The sequence below is a fragment of the Piliocolobus tephrosceles genome, chromosome 3 (genome assembly GCF_002776525.5).
Source record: "Piliocolobus tephrosceles isolate RC106 chromosome 3, ASM277652v3, whole genome shotgun sequence".
Taxonomy (NCBI): domain Eukaryota; kingdom Metazoa; phylum Chordata; class Mammalia; order Primates; family Cercopithecidae; genus Piliocolobus; species Piliocolobus tephrosceles.
The window spans coordinates 61,306,806-61,321,516 of NC_045436.1; the positions used below are offsets into that span (position 1 = coordinate 61,306,806).

The 14,711-nt window shown below is 41.2% G+C and overlaps 1 protein-coding gene across 4 annotated transcripts in view; it reads right to left on the reverse strand.

Moving 5' to 3' along the window:
- Positions 1-14,711, reverse strand: part of LARP1B (La ribonucleoprotein 1B) — a 161,701-nt gene that overhangs the window by 115,490 nt on the left and 31,500 nt on the right. For all 4 annotated transcript variants that reach the window (XM_026454125.2, XM_026454126.2, XM_026454128.2 and 1 more), the window contains exons 6-8: positions 11,682-11,825; positions 11,317-11,482; positions 5,386-5,530 (exon numbers count right to left, since the gene is read on the reverse strand). In XM_026454125.2, the coding sequence (XP_026309910.1) occupies positions 5,386-5,530; positions 11,317-11,482; positions 11,682-11,825 (455 nt within the window). The remainder of the gene's footprint in view (positions 1-5,385; positions 5,531-11,316; positions 11,483-11,681; positions 11,826-14,711) is intronic.

Sequence of the window (14,711 nt, forward strand, 5' to 3'; positions counted from 1 at the left end):
GTTCACTGCCTGGTAGTAAAAGAAAGACTTGAATGTGCAAAGACCTGGAGATAAAAAGAAAAGAGCACAAGTTCTAAGGAACCACAAGTTCAGACAATTTAGAAAACAAAGTTTGAGATGAAAGTAGCAGGTACAGTTCTGAGGCTGATATTATATTAATTATTCCTCTCAATCCTCATACTCTATTATAGCTTAAGTATTATTTGCTATATTTTAACAAGAAAATTGAAGCATGAAGATGTTATGTTAATTACTTAGTTATACAACTGGTAAGCCAAAGAACCAGGATCAATTTGCTCTAATAAATGGAAGACACAAAAAGCTTTCAATTATGGGGAAGACATCAAGAATGCAGTAAGCTAAAAAATAAATGAGTGGAGAAGAATCAGATTCAACAAATTTGGTTTGCGTTTGCATATTTAACCAGGGCAGATACAGGTACCAGCTAAAGCATTTTGCTTCTCTCGAGAGTTTTTCAAAAAAGGAAAAACTCGAGCATACTCAAATACATACAGGAAGAAGACGGTAGAAATGAAATGTATGAAGATAAAGGAGTTACCAACAGAAAGACATCGTTTAAGACTAACAATAATAGCAAATGTTTACTTATTTAGAGCTTACTACCTTTGGCAGATACTTTCATTAATACAATTCATCCTCACGACAACCCTAGGAAGTATATATTACTGTCTCAGGACACTGACCATAGTCACAGAACTACAAGGGACATATTCATAGGTCCATGATCTTGCTATCTTTACACTGCAATGCATAATGAAGCCTTACTTTCTTAACAGTAAGTGCATAATGGTAGGTGCATAATGAATGTTAAGTGAATGCAGACTTATATTCTTCTAAATTGCTATGTTTACGTGTTTCTGCTTTTCAATAGTGGTATTTTTTACTGTATCATTAGCTACTGTATCAGTGCTAACCATAACAGCAGCTCAAAGTTTCCTTTTAAAAATCCTTGCTAACTGTTGTAGGCAGTAAAAACAAAACGTCAATGATCTTAAAATTGTGCTTGATGCCGGGCGCGGTGGCTCAAGCCTGTAATCCCAGCACTTTGGGAGGCCGAGGCGGGCGGATCACGAGGTCAGGAGATCGAGACCATCCTGGCTAACACAGTGAAACCCCCGTCTCTACTAAAAAAATACAAAAAACTAGCCGGGCGAGGTGGCGGCACCTGTAGTCCCAGCTACTCGGGAGGCTGAGGCAGGAGAATAGCGTGAACCCGGGAGGCGGAGCTTGCAGTGAGCTGAGATCCGGTCACTGCACTCCAGCCTGGGCGACAGAGCGAGACTCCATCTCAAAAAAAAAAAAAAATTGTGCTTGAGGATTTAATGGACTACAAAGAGACCAAAAAGGCATACAATAATAAAATTACAACTATATTCGTACAGAAGTAGACAGGGAAAAAATGGCAACAACTTCACAAAAAATGGCAGCTGAGTTGGACCTTTGCTATAGCACAATGGCAGCAGTTAATAAACTCATTCTAATGCCGGGGCCAGTAGCTCACGCCTGTAATCTCAGCACTTTGGGAAGCTGAAACAGGAAGACTACTTAAGGCCAGGAGTTGGAGACCAGCCTGGCCAACATGGTGAAACTCCATCCCTACTAAAAAATGAAAATAAAGAAGTAAGTAAATAAAGAAACAAACTCATTCCACTATGAATCGTAATATTTGCTCTAAGAACAAATTTTGCAAAAACAACTAACTTTCTCTGTTAATTACAATATATAGAAACCTTACATACCTATCTATAAACAAATGCAATAATGACATTTGCTGACAGTAATTATTTTCATGAAACCGAGAACCATTAATTATACACCAACAAATCATTATTTTATGTTGTTTTTAAAACATGGATTCTACTATAGTAAAATCAATTCTCCTGTCTCAGCCTCCCGAATAGCTGGGATTACAGGCACGTCACCATGTCTGGCTAATTTTTGTATTTTAGTAGAGACAGAGTTTAACCATGTTGACCAAGCTGGTGTCAAACTCCTGACCTCAAGTGGTCCACTCGCCTTGGCCTCCAAAAGTGCTGGGATTACAGGTGTGAGCCACCGCACCCAGCCCCATAGTTGATTTTTAAAATAGGAAGCACAAATGTGTTCAAAAACTTGCTATTCAAAGAAGCCTGTTAAGAAATGAGGGTGGGCACAGTGGCTCATTCCTGTAATCCCAGCACTTTGGGAGGTCAAGGCAGGTGGATCACCTGAGGTCAGGAGTTCGAGACTAGCCTGGCCAACGTGGTGAAACCCTGTCTCTATTAAAAAATACAAAAATTAGCCGGGCATGGTGGCGGGTGCCTGTAATCCCAGCTACTCAGGAGGCTGAGGCAGGAGACTCGCTCGAGCCCGGGAAACGGTGGTTGCAGTGAGCCAAGATCACATCATTACACTCCAGCCTGGGTGACAGAGCAAGACTCTGTCTCAAAAACGAAAAAAAAAGAAAAGAAAATGAAAAGACAAAAACTAGAAAAAAAACATTTGCAAAATACATATAATGGACTTGTAAATCCAGAATAAAGAACTCATACAATTATCTTTTAAAAAACACTTCAATAATAATGAACAAAAAATCTGAACAGACATTTCCACTAATAAGGTATGCAGATAAAAAAGCACATGAAAAAATGCTGACAGCTTTGATCACTAGGGAAATGCAAATTAAAACCACAATGAGTCCGGGCACAGTGGCTCACGCCTGTAATCCCAGCACTTTGGGAGGCTGAGGCGGGCAGATCACAAGGTCAAGAGATCAAGACCATCTTGGCCAACATGGTGAAACCCTCATCCCTACTAAAAACACAGGTCAGATGGGCATGGTGGTGCGTGCCTGTAGTCCCAGCTGCTTGGGAGGCTGAGGCAGGAGGATCACTTGAACCCAGGAGGCGGAGGTTGCAGTGAGCCATGATCACACCACAGAACTCCAGCCTGGGCGACAGAGAGAGACTCTGTCTCAAAAAACAAAAATACACAATGAGAGGCCAGGTGCGGTAGCTCACGCCTATAATCCCAGCACTTTGGGAGGCCAAGGCAGATGGGTCGCCTGAAGGTCAGGAGTTCAAGACCAACCTGGCCAACATGGTGAAACCTCATCTCTATTAAAAATATAAAAAATTAGCTCAGCATGGTGGCAGGTGCCTATAATCCCAGATACGTGGGAGGCTGAGGCAGGAGAACTGCTTGAACCCAGGAGGTGGAGGTTGCAGTGAGCCAAGGTCATGGCATTGCACTCCACTCCAGCCTGGGCAACAAGAGCAAAACTGAAACTTTGTCCAAAAAAAAAACCAAAAAAGCCCACAATGAGAAACCACTACATATCTATTATTCAAAAAACTGACAATATAAGCCATGATAAGACTGAGGAACAAGTCCCATACATAATGGTGGGAATGTAAAATGGTAAAGTCACTTTGGACGATAGGTTGGCATTTTCTTATAAAGATAAGCATATACTTACTATACTTTTTTCCAGCAATCACAATACTATTTATCCAACAGAAATATATATGTATATATATCCCTATAAAGATCTTCATGCTTTACTCACTCTCCAAAACCATAAACAATCTGAATGTCCACCAACATGTGAATGGATGAACTGTGGTATATCCACATCATGGAATACTAGTCAGCAATACGAAAGAAAAAACTACTGCTACATGCAACATAGGTGAATCTCAAAAGCACTATACTAAGTGAAAAATCAGAAACCAAAGGCTACAATTTTTTAAATTTTATGATAGTCTGGAAAATGCAAAGCTATAGAAGTATAGGGATAAAAAGCAGACTAGTGGCCAGGCGTGGTGGCTCACATCTATAACCCCAACATTTGGGGAAGCCAAGGCAGGTGGATCACCTGAGGTCAGAAGTTCAAGACCAGCCTGGCCAACATGGGGAAACCCTGTCTCTACTAAAAATACAAAAATTAGCTGGGTATGGTGGCGCACTCCAGTCATCCCAGCTACTTGGGAGGCTGAAGCAGGAAAATCGCTTGAATCTGGGAGGTGGAAGTTGCAGTGGCCCAAGATTGTACCACTGCACTCCACACTGGGCAACAGAATGGGACTCTGTCTCAAAATAAAAAAAAGCAGATTAGTGATTGTGGTTACCAAGGGCTGTGTGTAGGGAAAGAAACTGGCTAGAAAAAAAAAAAAAAAAAAGATGTCGAAAGTATTTCTAGAAACAGGCCAGATGAGAGATTTTTTTTTTCCCAAAGTGCTGGGATTACAGACATGAGCCACCATGCCCAGCCAGAAGGACTATTTTAAATTAGCCTTTCAATAAGTGGGAACGGCTGGGCATGATGGCTCACACCTGCAATCCCAGCATTGGGAGACGGAGGTGGGTGGATCACGAGGTCAGGAGTCTGAGACCACCCTGGCCAAGATAGTAAAGCCAAGTCTAAAATACAAAAAGTGGCCGGGCACGGTGGCTCAAGCCTGTAATCCCAGCACTTTGGGAGGCCAAGACGGGCAGATCACGAGGTCAGGAGATCGAGACCATCCTGGCTAACACGGTGAAACCCTGTCTCTACTAAAAATACAAAAAAAAAAAAACTAGCTGGGCGAGGTGGCGGGCGCCTGTAGTCCCAGCTACTCTGGAGGCTGAGGCAGGAGAATGGTGTGGACCCGGGAGGCGGAGCTTGCAGTGAGCTGAGATCCGGCCACTGCACTCCAGCCGGGGCAACAGAGCAAGACTCCGTCTCAAAAAAAAAAAAAAAAAAAAATACAAAAAGTAGCCAGGCATGATGGTGCGTGCCTGTAGTCCCAGCTACTCAGGAGGCTGAGGCAGCAAAATCGCTTGAACCAGGAAGGTGGAGGTTGTGGTGAGCCGAGATCGTGCCACTACACTCCAGCCTGGGCAACAGAGCGAGACTGTCTGGGGAAAAAAAAAAAAAAAAAAATATATATATATATATATATATAAAATAATAATAAATATATATTATATATAAAAATACATATGGGAACACATGCTTTTTTACAGTAACCTGCAGAAATTTTTGATTGTGTTGTCGCACTCTATCGCCCAGGCGTGAGCCACCACGCCCAGCCCTGAAGAAGTTTTAAGGACCAAGAATGTTCAAAAGGGTTAAGGTTTGAAGGATCAGGTTTAAAATAGGTTGACTAATTGAGGGGGAGGGGAAGGAGAAAATACGTAGTAACATCATTAGCAACACTTTCAGGGGTTTCCAAGGTTAGACATTTATGAAGGTTTTACAAAACAGAAAAACGTCATGGAACGCTGTCTGAGCCTCAAGTAACTACAGATTGTCTGTTTTTAATACTCTGTTTTTTAGAGAAGTTTTAGGTACAAAGGAAATTTGAGCGGAAAGTACAAATTGTTCTTCAAATGAGCAATTACCTCTAAGATGAGATTAAGGTTTGTAGTGAGAGCCTGAACACGCTGAAAACCAGCAATCAGGGAAATAGGCAAGAAACCTTGTTCATCCATCTTTCCCCGAAGAAAGAAGTCTCGTTCCAAATTTTCTACACTGAAGTAATATTCACTGAAAAGAGAAATTAGAATTTCATCCATTTATTCAGTAGAAAATAAATATTTCTACTGCTCACACACTAACTGTGAAAACCAATCATTAACATGAAAATATTGTAATTTGGCTAACAATATGTATAGGTCTAATACAACATAGATAGGGTAAACATATAAGATAGCAAAAAACTCTACTGAATTAATTTCTCTTATACTTAAAATACTGATTATTTTCCAAAAAATTAATAACTTCTATTTAGATCAGCTTCACTAAATATAAAGAATTAACCTGCTCATTTTACTTTAAGATAGTTCAATAATTGATTTTAATGAGTTAATTAGATGAAAATCTTTACAAAGCCACTTCTACTTGTTTCATTTAAGTATTAGATAAGAAAGCTAATCACATGTTAGCATAATGCCTGCCAATTTTTTCCCAGTCACTGAGAAGAATGGTATACTGGAAGTATCCTTTGTCAAATTCGCATACAGAAAAGTAGTTTGTTTTGTTTTCTAAATTGACAAAGTACTGACATGTTTAACACTTCTGAAGCCTAGTAACCAGCACAATGCTTAGTTAAAAACTTAGTGAACATGGCCAGGCGCGGTAGCTCATGACTGTAATCCCAGCACTTGGGGAGGCTGAGACGGGCAGATCACCTGAGGTCGGGAGTTCAAGACGAGCCTGACCAACATGGAGAAAACCTGTCTCCACTAAAAATACAAAATTAGCCAGGTGTGTTAGCGCATGCCTGTAATCCCAGCTACTCAGGAGGCTGAGGTGGGAGAATCCCTTGAACCCAGGAGGCAAACATTGCAGTGAGCCAAGATCACGCCATTGCACTCAAGCCTGGGCAACAAGAGCAAAACTCCGTCTCAAAAAGAAAAAACTTAGTGAGCACACAGGCATATGTGCACATATATATTTTGAATGATTTAAGTCCTCCATGCTTATTTCTTTGATAGATAGACTATAAGATATTAAGGGTGGCCCGGTGAGGTGGCTCATGCCTGTAATCCCAGCACCTTCAGAGGCCAAGGCAGGTGGATCGCTTGAGGTCAGGAGTTTAAGACCAGCCTAACCAATATGGGGAAACCCCATCTCTACTAAAAAACAAAAACTAGCTGGGCATGGTGGCAGGCATTTAGACAGGCAAGACTGTCTAAAAATAATAATAAAAGACATTAGCCGGCCGTGGTGGCTCACGCCTATAATCCCAGCACTTTGGGAGGCTGAGGCGGGCGGATCACAAGGTCAGGAGATCAAGATCATCCTTGGCTAACACAGTGAAACTCCGTCTCTACTAAAAATACAAAAAATTAGCTGGGTGTGGTGGTGGGAGCCTGTAGTCCCAGCTACTCGGGAGGCTGAGGCAGAAGAATGGCGGGAACTTGGGAGGCAGAGCTTGCAGTGAGCCGAGATTACGCCACTGCACTCTAGCCTGGGCAACAGAGCCAGACTCCATCTCAAAAAACAAAAAAAAAAAGAAAAGACATTAAGGTATAACAGAATATAGCTAAAGAAGGAATATCCTTGACACCATGAGGCACATGGAGGCAAAAATACAGAAAATGATTAGATGTCTTATCTTCTCTTGAAAAACACAAACCGGCGGGGCATGGTGGCTCAAGCCTGTAATCCCAGCACTTTGGGAGGCCGAGATGGGTGGATCACGAGGTCAGGAGATCGAGACCATCCTGGTTAACACGGTGAAACCCCGTCTCTACTAAAAAATACAAAAAAGCTAGCCAGGCGAGGTGGTGGGCACCTGTAGTCCCAGCTACTCGGGAGGCTGAGGCAGGAGAATGGCATAAACCCGGGAGGCAGAGCTTGCAGTGAGCCGAGATCTGGCCACTGCACTCCAGCCTGGGTGACAGAGAGAGAGACTCCATCTCAAAAAAAAAAAAAAAAAAGAAAGAAAAACACAAACCCATTTAACCTTTCTGAGAGAAGTATAAATGGATGAACATCAGTGATGATGGGGCCTACAGTTTAATAATCCTACACTATTTCCAAATCACAGAGAAAGTTTTCAAACATGGTATACAAGTTATGGGAAAACAAACCGGCTCACATTTTGGGGTATAAAACTCAGTGACTAAAGATGCCCTTGAGGTATACGGACCAAATTCTATCTTTGAAAAAAAAGGCATCTATAACTGAAAACTGGTTTTCAGCTACCTTTTACTCAAGGGGAAGAAAATAAATCAACTTATTTTAAGAATGTAAATATCCAAATTTTCCTGTAATAGTTTGATATTTATCCAATTGTCAGAGTGCAAAACTCTCTCAAAGACTACTGAAATACTACTGACATCTCAGTAACACTAGTAAATCATTTACTCTTTTTTTTTGAGATGGAGTTTCACTCTTATTGCCCAGGTTGGAGTGCAATGGCATGATCTCGGCTCACTGCAGCCTCCACCTCACAGGTTCAAGCGATTCTCCTGCCTCACTCTCCTGAGTAGCTGGGACTACAGGCGTGTGCCACCTTGCCCGGCTAATGTTTGTATTCTTAGTAGAGATGGGGTTTCACTATGATGGCCAGCCTGGTCTCGAACAGGACCTGACCTCAGATGATCCACCTGCCTTGACCTCCCAAAGTGCTGGGATTACAGGAGTGAGTCACCTCGTCCTGGCCTCATTTACTCTTTTTAAACACTGAAGGAAAAAATCTAAGTCCTAAAGAAATGAATATTCTGATGGTTGTTACGCCTCAAAAGCCTTATTCATAATGTCTGGCATGTGGTAGATACATAATACATGTGTTAAAATTCTAAAATTTCATGCAGGGCATGGTGGCTCATGCCTGTCATTTCTACATGTTGGGAGGCCATGGCGGGTGGATCACCTGAGGTCAAGAATCCGAGACCAGCCTGACCAACATGGTGAAACCCCAACTTTACTAAAAATACAAAATTAGTCGGGCATGGTGTTGCATGCCTGTAATCCCAGCTACTTGGGAGGCTGAGGCAGGAGAATCACTTGGACCTGGGAGGCAGAGGTTGCAGTGAGCCGAGATTGCACCATTGCATTCCAGTCTGGTTGACAACAGCAAAACTCCATCTCAAAAGAAAAAAAAAATTCGAAAATTTCAGACATTAAGACATTTGATTTAGTCACAAGTTACAACTGGTCTTAGCTGTGAGATGTGAACTTCCCTAAATCAATAATAAACTGTCCCGGCCAGGCACGGTGGCTCACGCCTATAGTCCCAGAACTTTGGGAGGCTGAGATGTGTGGATCACTTTGAGCTCAGGTATCCGAGACCAGCCGGGGGAACATGGCAAAACCCTGTCTATAATAAAAATACAAAAATTAGCTGGGCACAGTGTCACGCGCCGGTAATCCCAGCTATTCGACAGGCTAAGGCAGGAGAATTGCTTGAACTCAGGAGGTGGAGGTTGAGGTGAGCTGAGATTGCACTGCTGTACTCCATCCTGGGTGACAGAGTGAGACAATGCCTCAAAAAGAAAAAAAAAGAAAAAAGGCAAAAACCTCTAAAGAGCTGCAAATCTGTCATCTCTCAGTGCCAGGAGAGATTATCACAGCTAGAAATAATCAAGATCTTTACATTTTAATGCTGACATCACAAATAATTAATATAAATTTTCACTTAAAATATTAAAAACAAGTAAGTAGGCCAGGCATGGTGGCTCACGCCTGTAATCCCAGCACTTTGGGAGGCCAAGGAGGGCGGATCACAAGGTCAGGAGTTCGAGACCAGCCTGACCAGAAAGATGAAACCCCGTCTCTACTAAAAATACAAAAATTAGCTGGGCGTGGTGGCATATGCCTGTAATCACAGCTACTCGGGAGGCTGAGGCAGGAGAATCGCTTGAACCCGGGAGACGGACGTTGCAGTGAGCCGAGATCGTGCCATTGCATTCCAGCCTGCACAACAAGAGCAAAACTTCGTCTCAAAAAAAAAAAAAAAAAAAAAAAGTTTAAAAAAAAGACCTTCAACCATTTTGAATACTTTTAGGCCTCATGCTTTACAATTCATTTTGCATCATTTTTCCACAGGTGTCAGGAAAACTTTTGGTGACTTCTCAAAAAGAAAATCAAAATCTTAATCAATCAGCCTATCTATATATTAGAAACCAAATAATACAAGGTAAAAAGCACGACTCCTTCAAAGCCACATCTCCACTAATCAAATAATGGTAATAATAACAAGCCACACTAAACCTAGTGCTCTACTAACATTTGCCAAAACCCCTACTGCTAGATCAACCAAAAAAAGAGGCATGACCAATGCCATGTCTGACATTTTGCTCAGCGTCCTAGGGACATCATCAAGTCCTACCTTAGAGGCTCTGGATTCTACACTGCATGATCAGAAATTTTGTCAACACTGAAGTAGCTCTGCTCCTCCCTCACTTGTATGAGCACTGGAGGCCGATTATCCTGACATGGAGTTGCATGTCCACTGTCAGGTCTCAGAAGGGGCTTGGCAGCAAAAGTTACAAAAAAGACAGTAATAGTGGTATGAAGTTGACAGCCACATGTCAAGCACTTTCTGCCCACAAAAAGGCCCTTTTCTTCAGTGTTTGCATCAACTGTAACAAAAGAAGCAAGAACAAAATAAACAAGTTGCTCCACACTGTAAGCAAATTGGATCCACCATGAAGGCAACCCAGGAAGGTACCTGGCTGATGATGATAAAGAAATTTTCTAGTAACAGAGTAGAGTCTATTTTATTTTGGAAAAATAGATGATTCTAAAATGCTTATGCCCTTTCAAAAATAGCCCTTTTCCTTCACCTTGTAAGGAGAGAAAAATTTCAAGTTTTAACAAATTGGTTGTGCAAACTGCTTGGCAACATTTTTCTCTTGCCTATAAATAAGCAAAATATCCTATACAATACTAATACACATAGGGTTTGTTTTTCCTTTCAGAAAATAGAGCTGATATTCTCCTGACTTCACATTTAGTACCCAAAAGCAACTACTATGAGAACTAGAGTAGGAAGTCTGAACTAACATATAAGGTAGTCCCCATTTAATTACATGTCACAAAGAAAAACTCAGAAGATAAAAAATTTAGAATTCAGAAGTCAATTGCTAAGAAGAAAATTAAAAGATTTTGTTATTTATGTTCATTTGCAAATTCTAATATAAACACCTACTGGCAAATAATAAGCCAAATTTTACTTGTTCAATTTCAAGTATATATAGAGAAGCTTTACAGTCTTATATTTATTCATATTATGCAATAACATTTTACCTAATCTCCTTTAAGGAGAAAAATATCTAAATAGTATAGAAGCCAGGAGACTTATATAAACAACATAAACCAAATATAAAATTTTTCAAATACCTATTTTAATCATATTCCCTAAAAATATATAATCAAAATAATTTTTAACATTTTCCAACCTTTACTAATAAGTAGCTTTAAAAATGTTATAACAGGCCAGGCATGGTGGCTCAACCTATAATCCCAGCACTTTGAGAGGCCAAGGTGGGCAGATCAGCTGAGGCTGAGAGTTCAATACTAGCCTGGCCAACATGGCGAAACCCGTTCTCGACTAAAACTACAAAAAGTAGCCAGGTGTGGTGGCATGTGCCTGTAATCCCAACCACCCAGGAGGCTGAGGCATGATAATCACTCGAACCCGGGAGGCAGAGGCTGCATTGAGCCAAGATCATACCACTACACTCCAGCCTAGGCAACAGAGCGAGACTCTGTTTCAAAAAAAAAAAAAAAATTATAACATATTCATTATCAGTAACATTAAAGTTTGATATTGCCACAGATTTTGCTATCCCATCTGCTTACATCAAACATCCACTTACATTTGACGCTTAATATACTCTTTAAGCAATGCTTCTTCCACAGGATACACCTGTACACCTGTACCATCATCATAGTAATACATCATACTGGTATTAAGTTCTGTTTGAAATGGTTGATCAGTCCTTTCACCATGTTCTTGATAACCATATGAATAATCAAAGTTCACTTGATGTGAATAAAGAAAAAGAAAGGTAATCACATATTAGAAAAAAAATAGTTACTACGGATAAAGTGAAGAACTTCAAAGGTTAACAAACATAAAACCATCTATTACCAAAGAAAATTAGTTAAAACATAACAGAGGATAGTTGCTCTATTTTTTTCAAAGTTTATCTAATTTAACAAAACAAAAATTATGTCATACATCGAGGATTTCCTCTGCCTCGTCCTCTTCCCCGTCCTCGGCCTCGTCCTCGACCTCTAAAGGAACCTCGGATATTACCACCCTCACTTCTCACACTGGAAACTTCATCTTGATCATCTCTTTTTTCTCTATCTCGCCTCCAACCTTTTAAAAATAAAAATATTTTTATATACTTCGATTTGCCAAGTAAAATAACATGATTGTCTTTATGAAAACATAGTGGCCACCTTCTTCCACTTCGTCACTAATTAACAGTAGCCAGGCATTTTTCAGATGGATACCAACTGAAGAGATCCAACAAGAATTTATCAAAAATATCTCTAGCATAAAACAGAGCCTAAAAAGTATTGGCATATGAAGAATACATTCTAACAAGTAAAATCACATATTAGAAAGATAAAGAGATAGTTTTATTAAGATTGTGCTGACAAAGATTCAAGAAATTCCAAGACTACTAATTTGTACTGTATAAACTCCTAAAAAACACTTCTCACAAAATATTTAAGGATGGTTCTATTTAAGTAAATGACATTCCTTATAAAGTAAAAAGGAAATTAAAACACAAAATAAATTGAGAAAAGATATCTGAAGCGAAATACAGAAATTCTATCTAGAGTACATGTAAGAACCATACCACTCTCTCTCATGCAACACACACACACACACACACACACACACACACACAACCACTCAATGGGGAAAATATCTAAAATACAAGCAGGGCAAAAAAATGCAAGTGGACAATAAATATTGAAAACGCTGCCTACCAATGAGCCAATAATCATACAAGGCCGGGCACAGTGGCTCAGGCCGGTAATCCCGGCACTCTGGGAGGCCAAGGTGGGCGGATCAACTGAGGTCAGGAGCTGGAGACCAGCCTGGCGGACATAGTGAAATACCGCCTCTACTAAAAATACAAAAATTAGCCAGGCACCGTAGCACACACCTGTAATGCCAGCTACTCAAGAGGCTGAGGGAGGAGAATCACTTGAACCCGGGAGGCAGGGGTTGCAGTGAGCCAAGATTGCGCCACTGCACTCCAGCCTGGGCTACAGAGCGAGATTCCCTCTCAAAAAAAAAAAAAAAAAAAGAAATCATAAAAAGAGGCCCAGTGTGGTGGCTCATGCTTATAATACCAGCACTTTGGTAGGTTGAGACAGGCAAACTGCTTGAACTCACGAGTTCAAGACCAGCTTGGGAAACATGGCAAAATCCTGTCTCGACCAAAAATACAAAAAATTAGCCGGGCGTGATGGTGGAGTGCCGGTAATCCCAGCTACTTGCTAGGCTGAGGCAGAAAATTTGTTTGAACCTGGGAGGCGGAGGTTGTAGTGAGCCAATACCCTGCCACTGCACTCCAGCCTGGGCAACAGAACAAGACTCCATCTCAGAATCAAAAAAAAGAAAAAAGAAAGCAGTGCTCAGCCTTACTGACTATAAGAAATGCTAATTAAGACAATGAAAGGCTCTTTACCCCAGTACAACAAATATTTTAATGTCTCTAATATGAAATGTGGACAAAGTTTAAAAAGGTTTAACAATAGCCAGGTGTGGTGGTAATCCCAGCACTTTGGGAGGCTGAGGGGGGCCGATCACTTGAGGTCAGGAGTTTGAGACCAGCCTTGCCAACATGGCGAAACCCCATCTCTACTAAAAATACAAAAATTAGCCAGGCATGGTGGTGGGCGCCTGTAATCCCAGATACTTGGGAGACTGAGGCAGGAGAATCACTTGAAACTGGGAGGCAGAGGTTACAGTGAGCCAACATCTCGCCTCTGCACTCTAGCCTAGGTAACAGAGTGAGACTCTGTCTCAAAAAAACAGATAGAACATTCGTATATTGCTAATAAGGTTGAAAACAGGTATATCTACTTTGAGAATCAACTTGGAATAATCTAATTAACGTGAAGATATGCAAATCCTAGAGAAAAAGTTTTACAACCTTAGCACTTTAGACTTTGGCGTGGGGGCCTGTTCTGTGGACTACAGGATGTTTGGCATCATCCATGACCACCACCTACTAGATGCCAGTAGCACCCACTCACTCCCTCAGTTGTGACAACCAGTAACAAATATCTCCAATGTCAAATGACTCTACGGGGGAAAAAAAAAATCACCCTCACTGAGAACATTACCCTAGATTCCACAGCTCCATCCTCAATGCTTAGACCTAAAACAGTCTTTTTCAAACATTTCTCTTTTTTTTTAAATAGAGATGAGGTGTCACTATGTTGCCCAGGCTGGTCTTGAACTCCTAAGCTCAAGCGATCCACCCACCTCCCCCTCCCAAAGTGTTGGGATTACAGGCGTGCACCACCATTCCCAGCCACTTTTTCAAACATTTCTGCCTTAATTTGTAAGTAAGCCTTATGTATTTCACACACAAGTACACTTACAAAAAATTTTATAATTTAAACACATATCATTTTAAAATTTACTATGTGAAGCACTCTAGATTTTTAAAAACCTTATCATGAACCAATACACTGATTTCATAACCCACTCACAGACTATAGTCTGCAGTCTGAAAAAATTACCCTAGAGAGCCTCTTGTACTTGAGTGCTGGAAAACATGCATTAAAATGTTCACGGTAGCACTTTAATATCAAAAAAACAAGAAACAATCCAAATACCCACCACCATTAGTACAGATTTTATCAAATAGTGAAACAGCCTTTCAGCAGGAAGAGAAAAAGAAGACTAGGCCTGCCGGGCGCGGTGGCTCAAGCCTGTAATCCCAGCACTTTGGGAGGCCGAGACGGGCGGATCACGAGGTCAGGAGATCGAGACCATCTTGGCTAACACGGTGAAACCCCGTCTCTACTAAAAATACAAAAAACTAGCCGGGCGAGGTGGCGGGCGCCTGTAGTCCCAGCTACTTGGGAGGCTGAGGCAGGAGAATGGCGTAAACCCGGGAGGCGGAGCTTGCAGTGAGCTGAGATCTGGCCACTGCACTCCAGTCCGGGCGACAGAGTGAGACTCCGCCTCAAAAAAAAAAAAAAAAAAAAAAAAAGACTAGGCCGGGCGCGG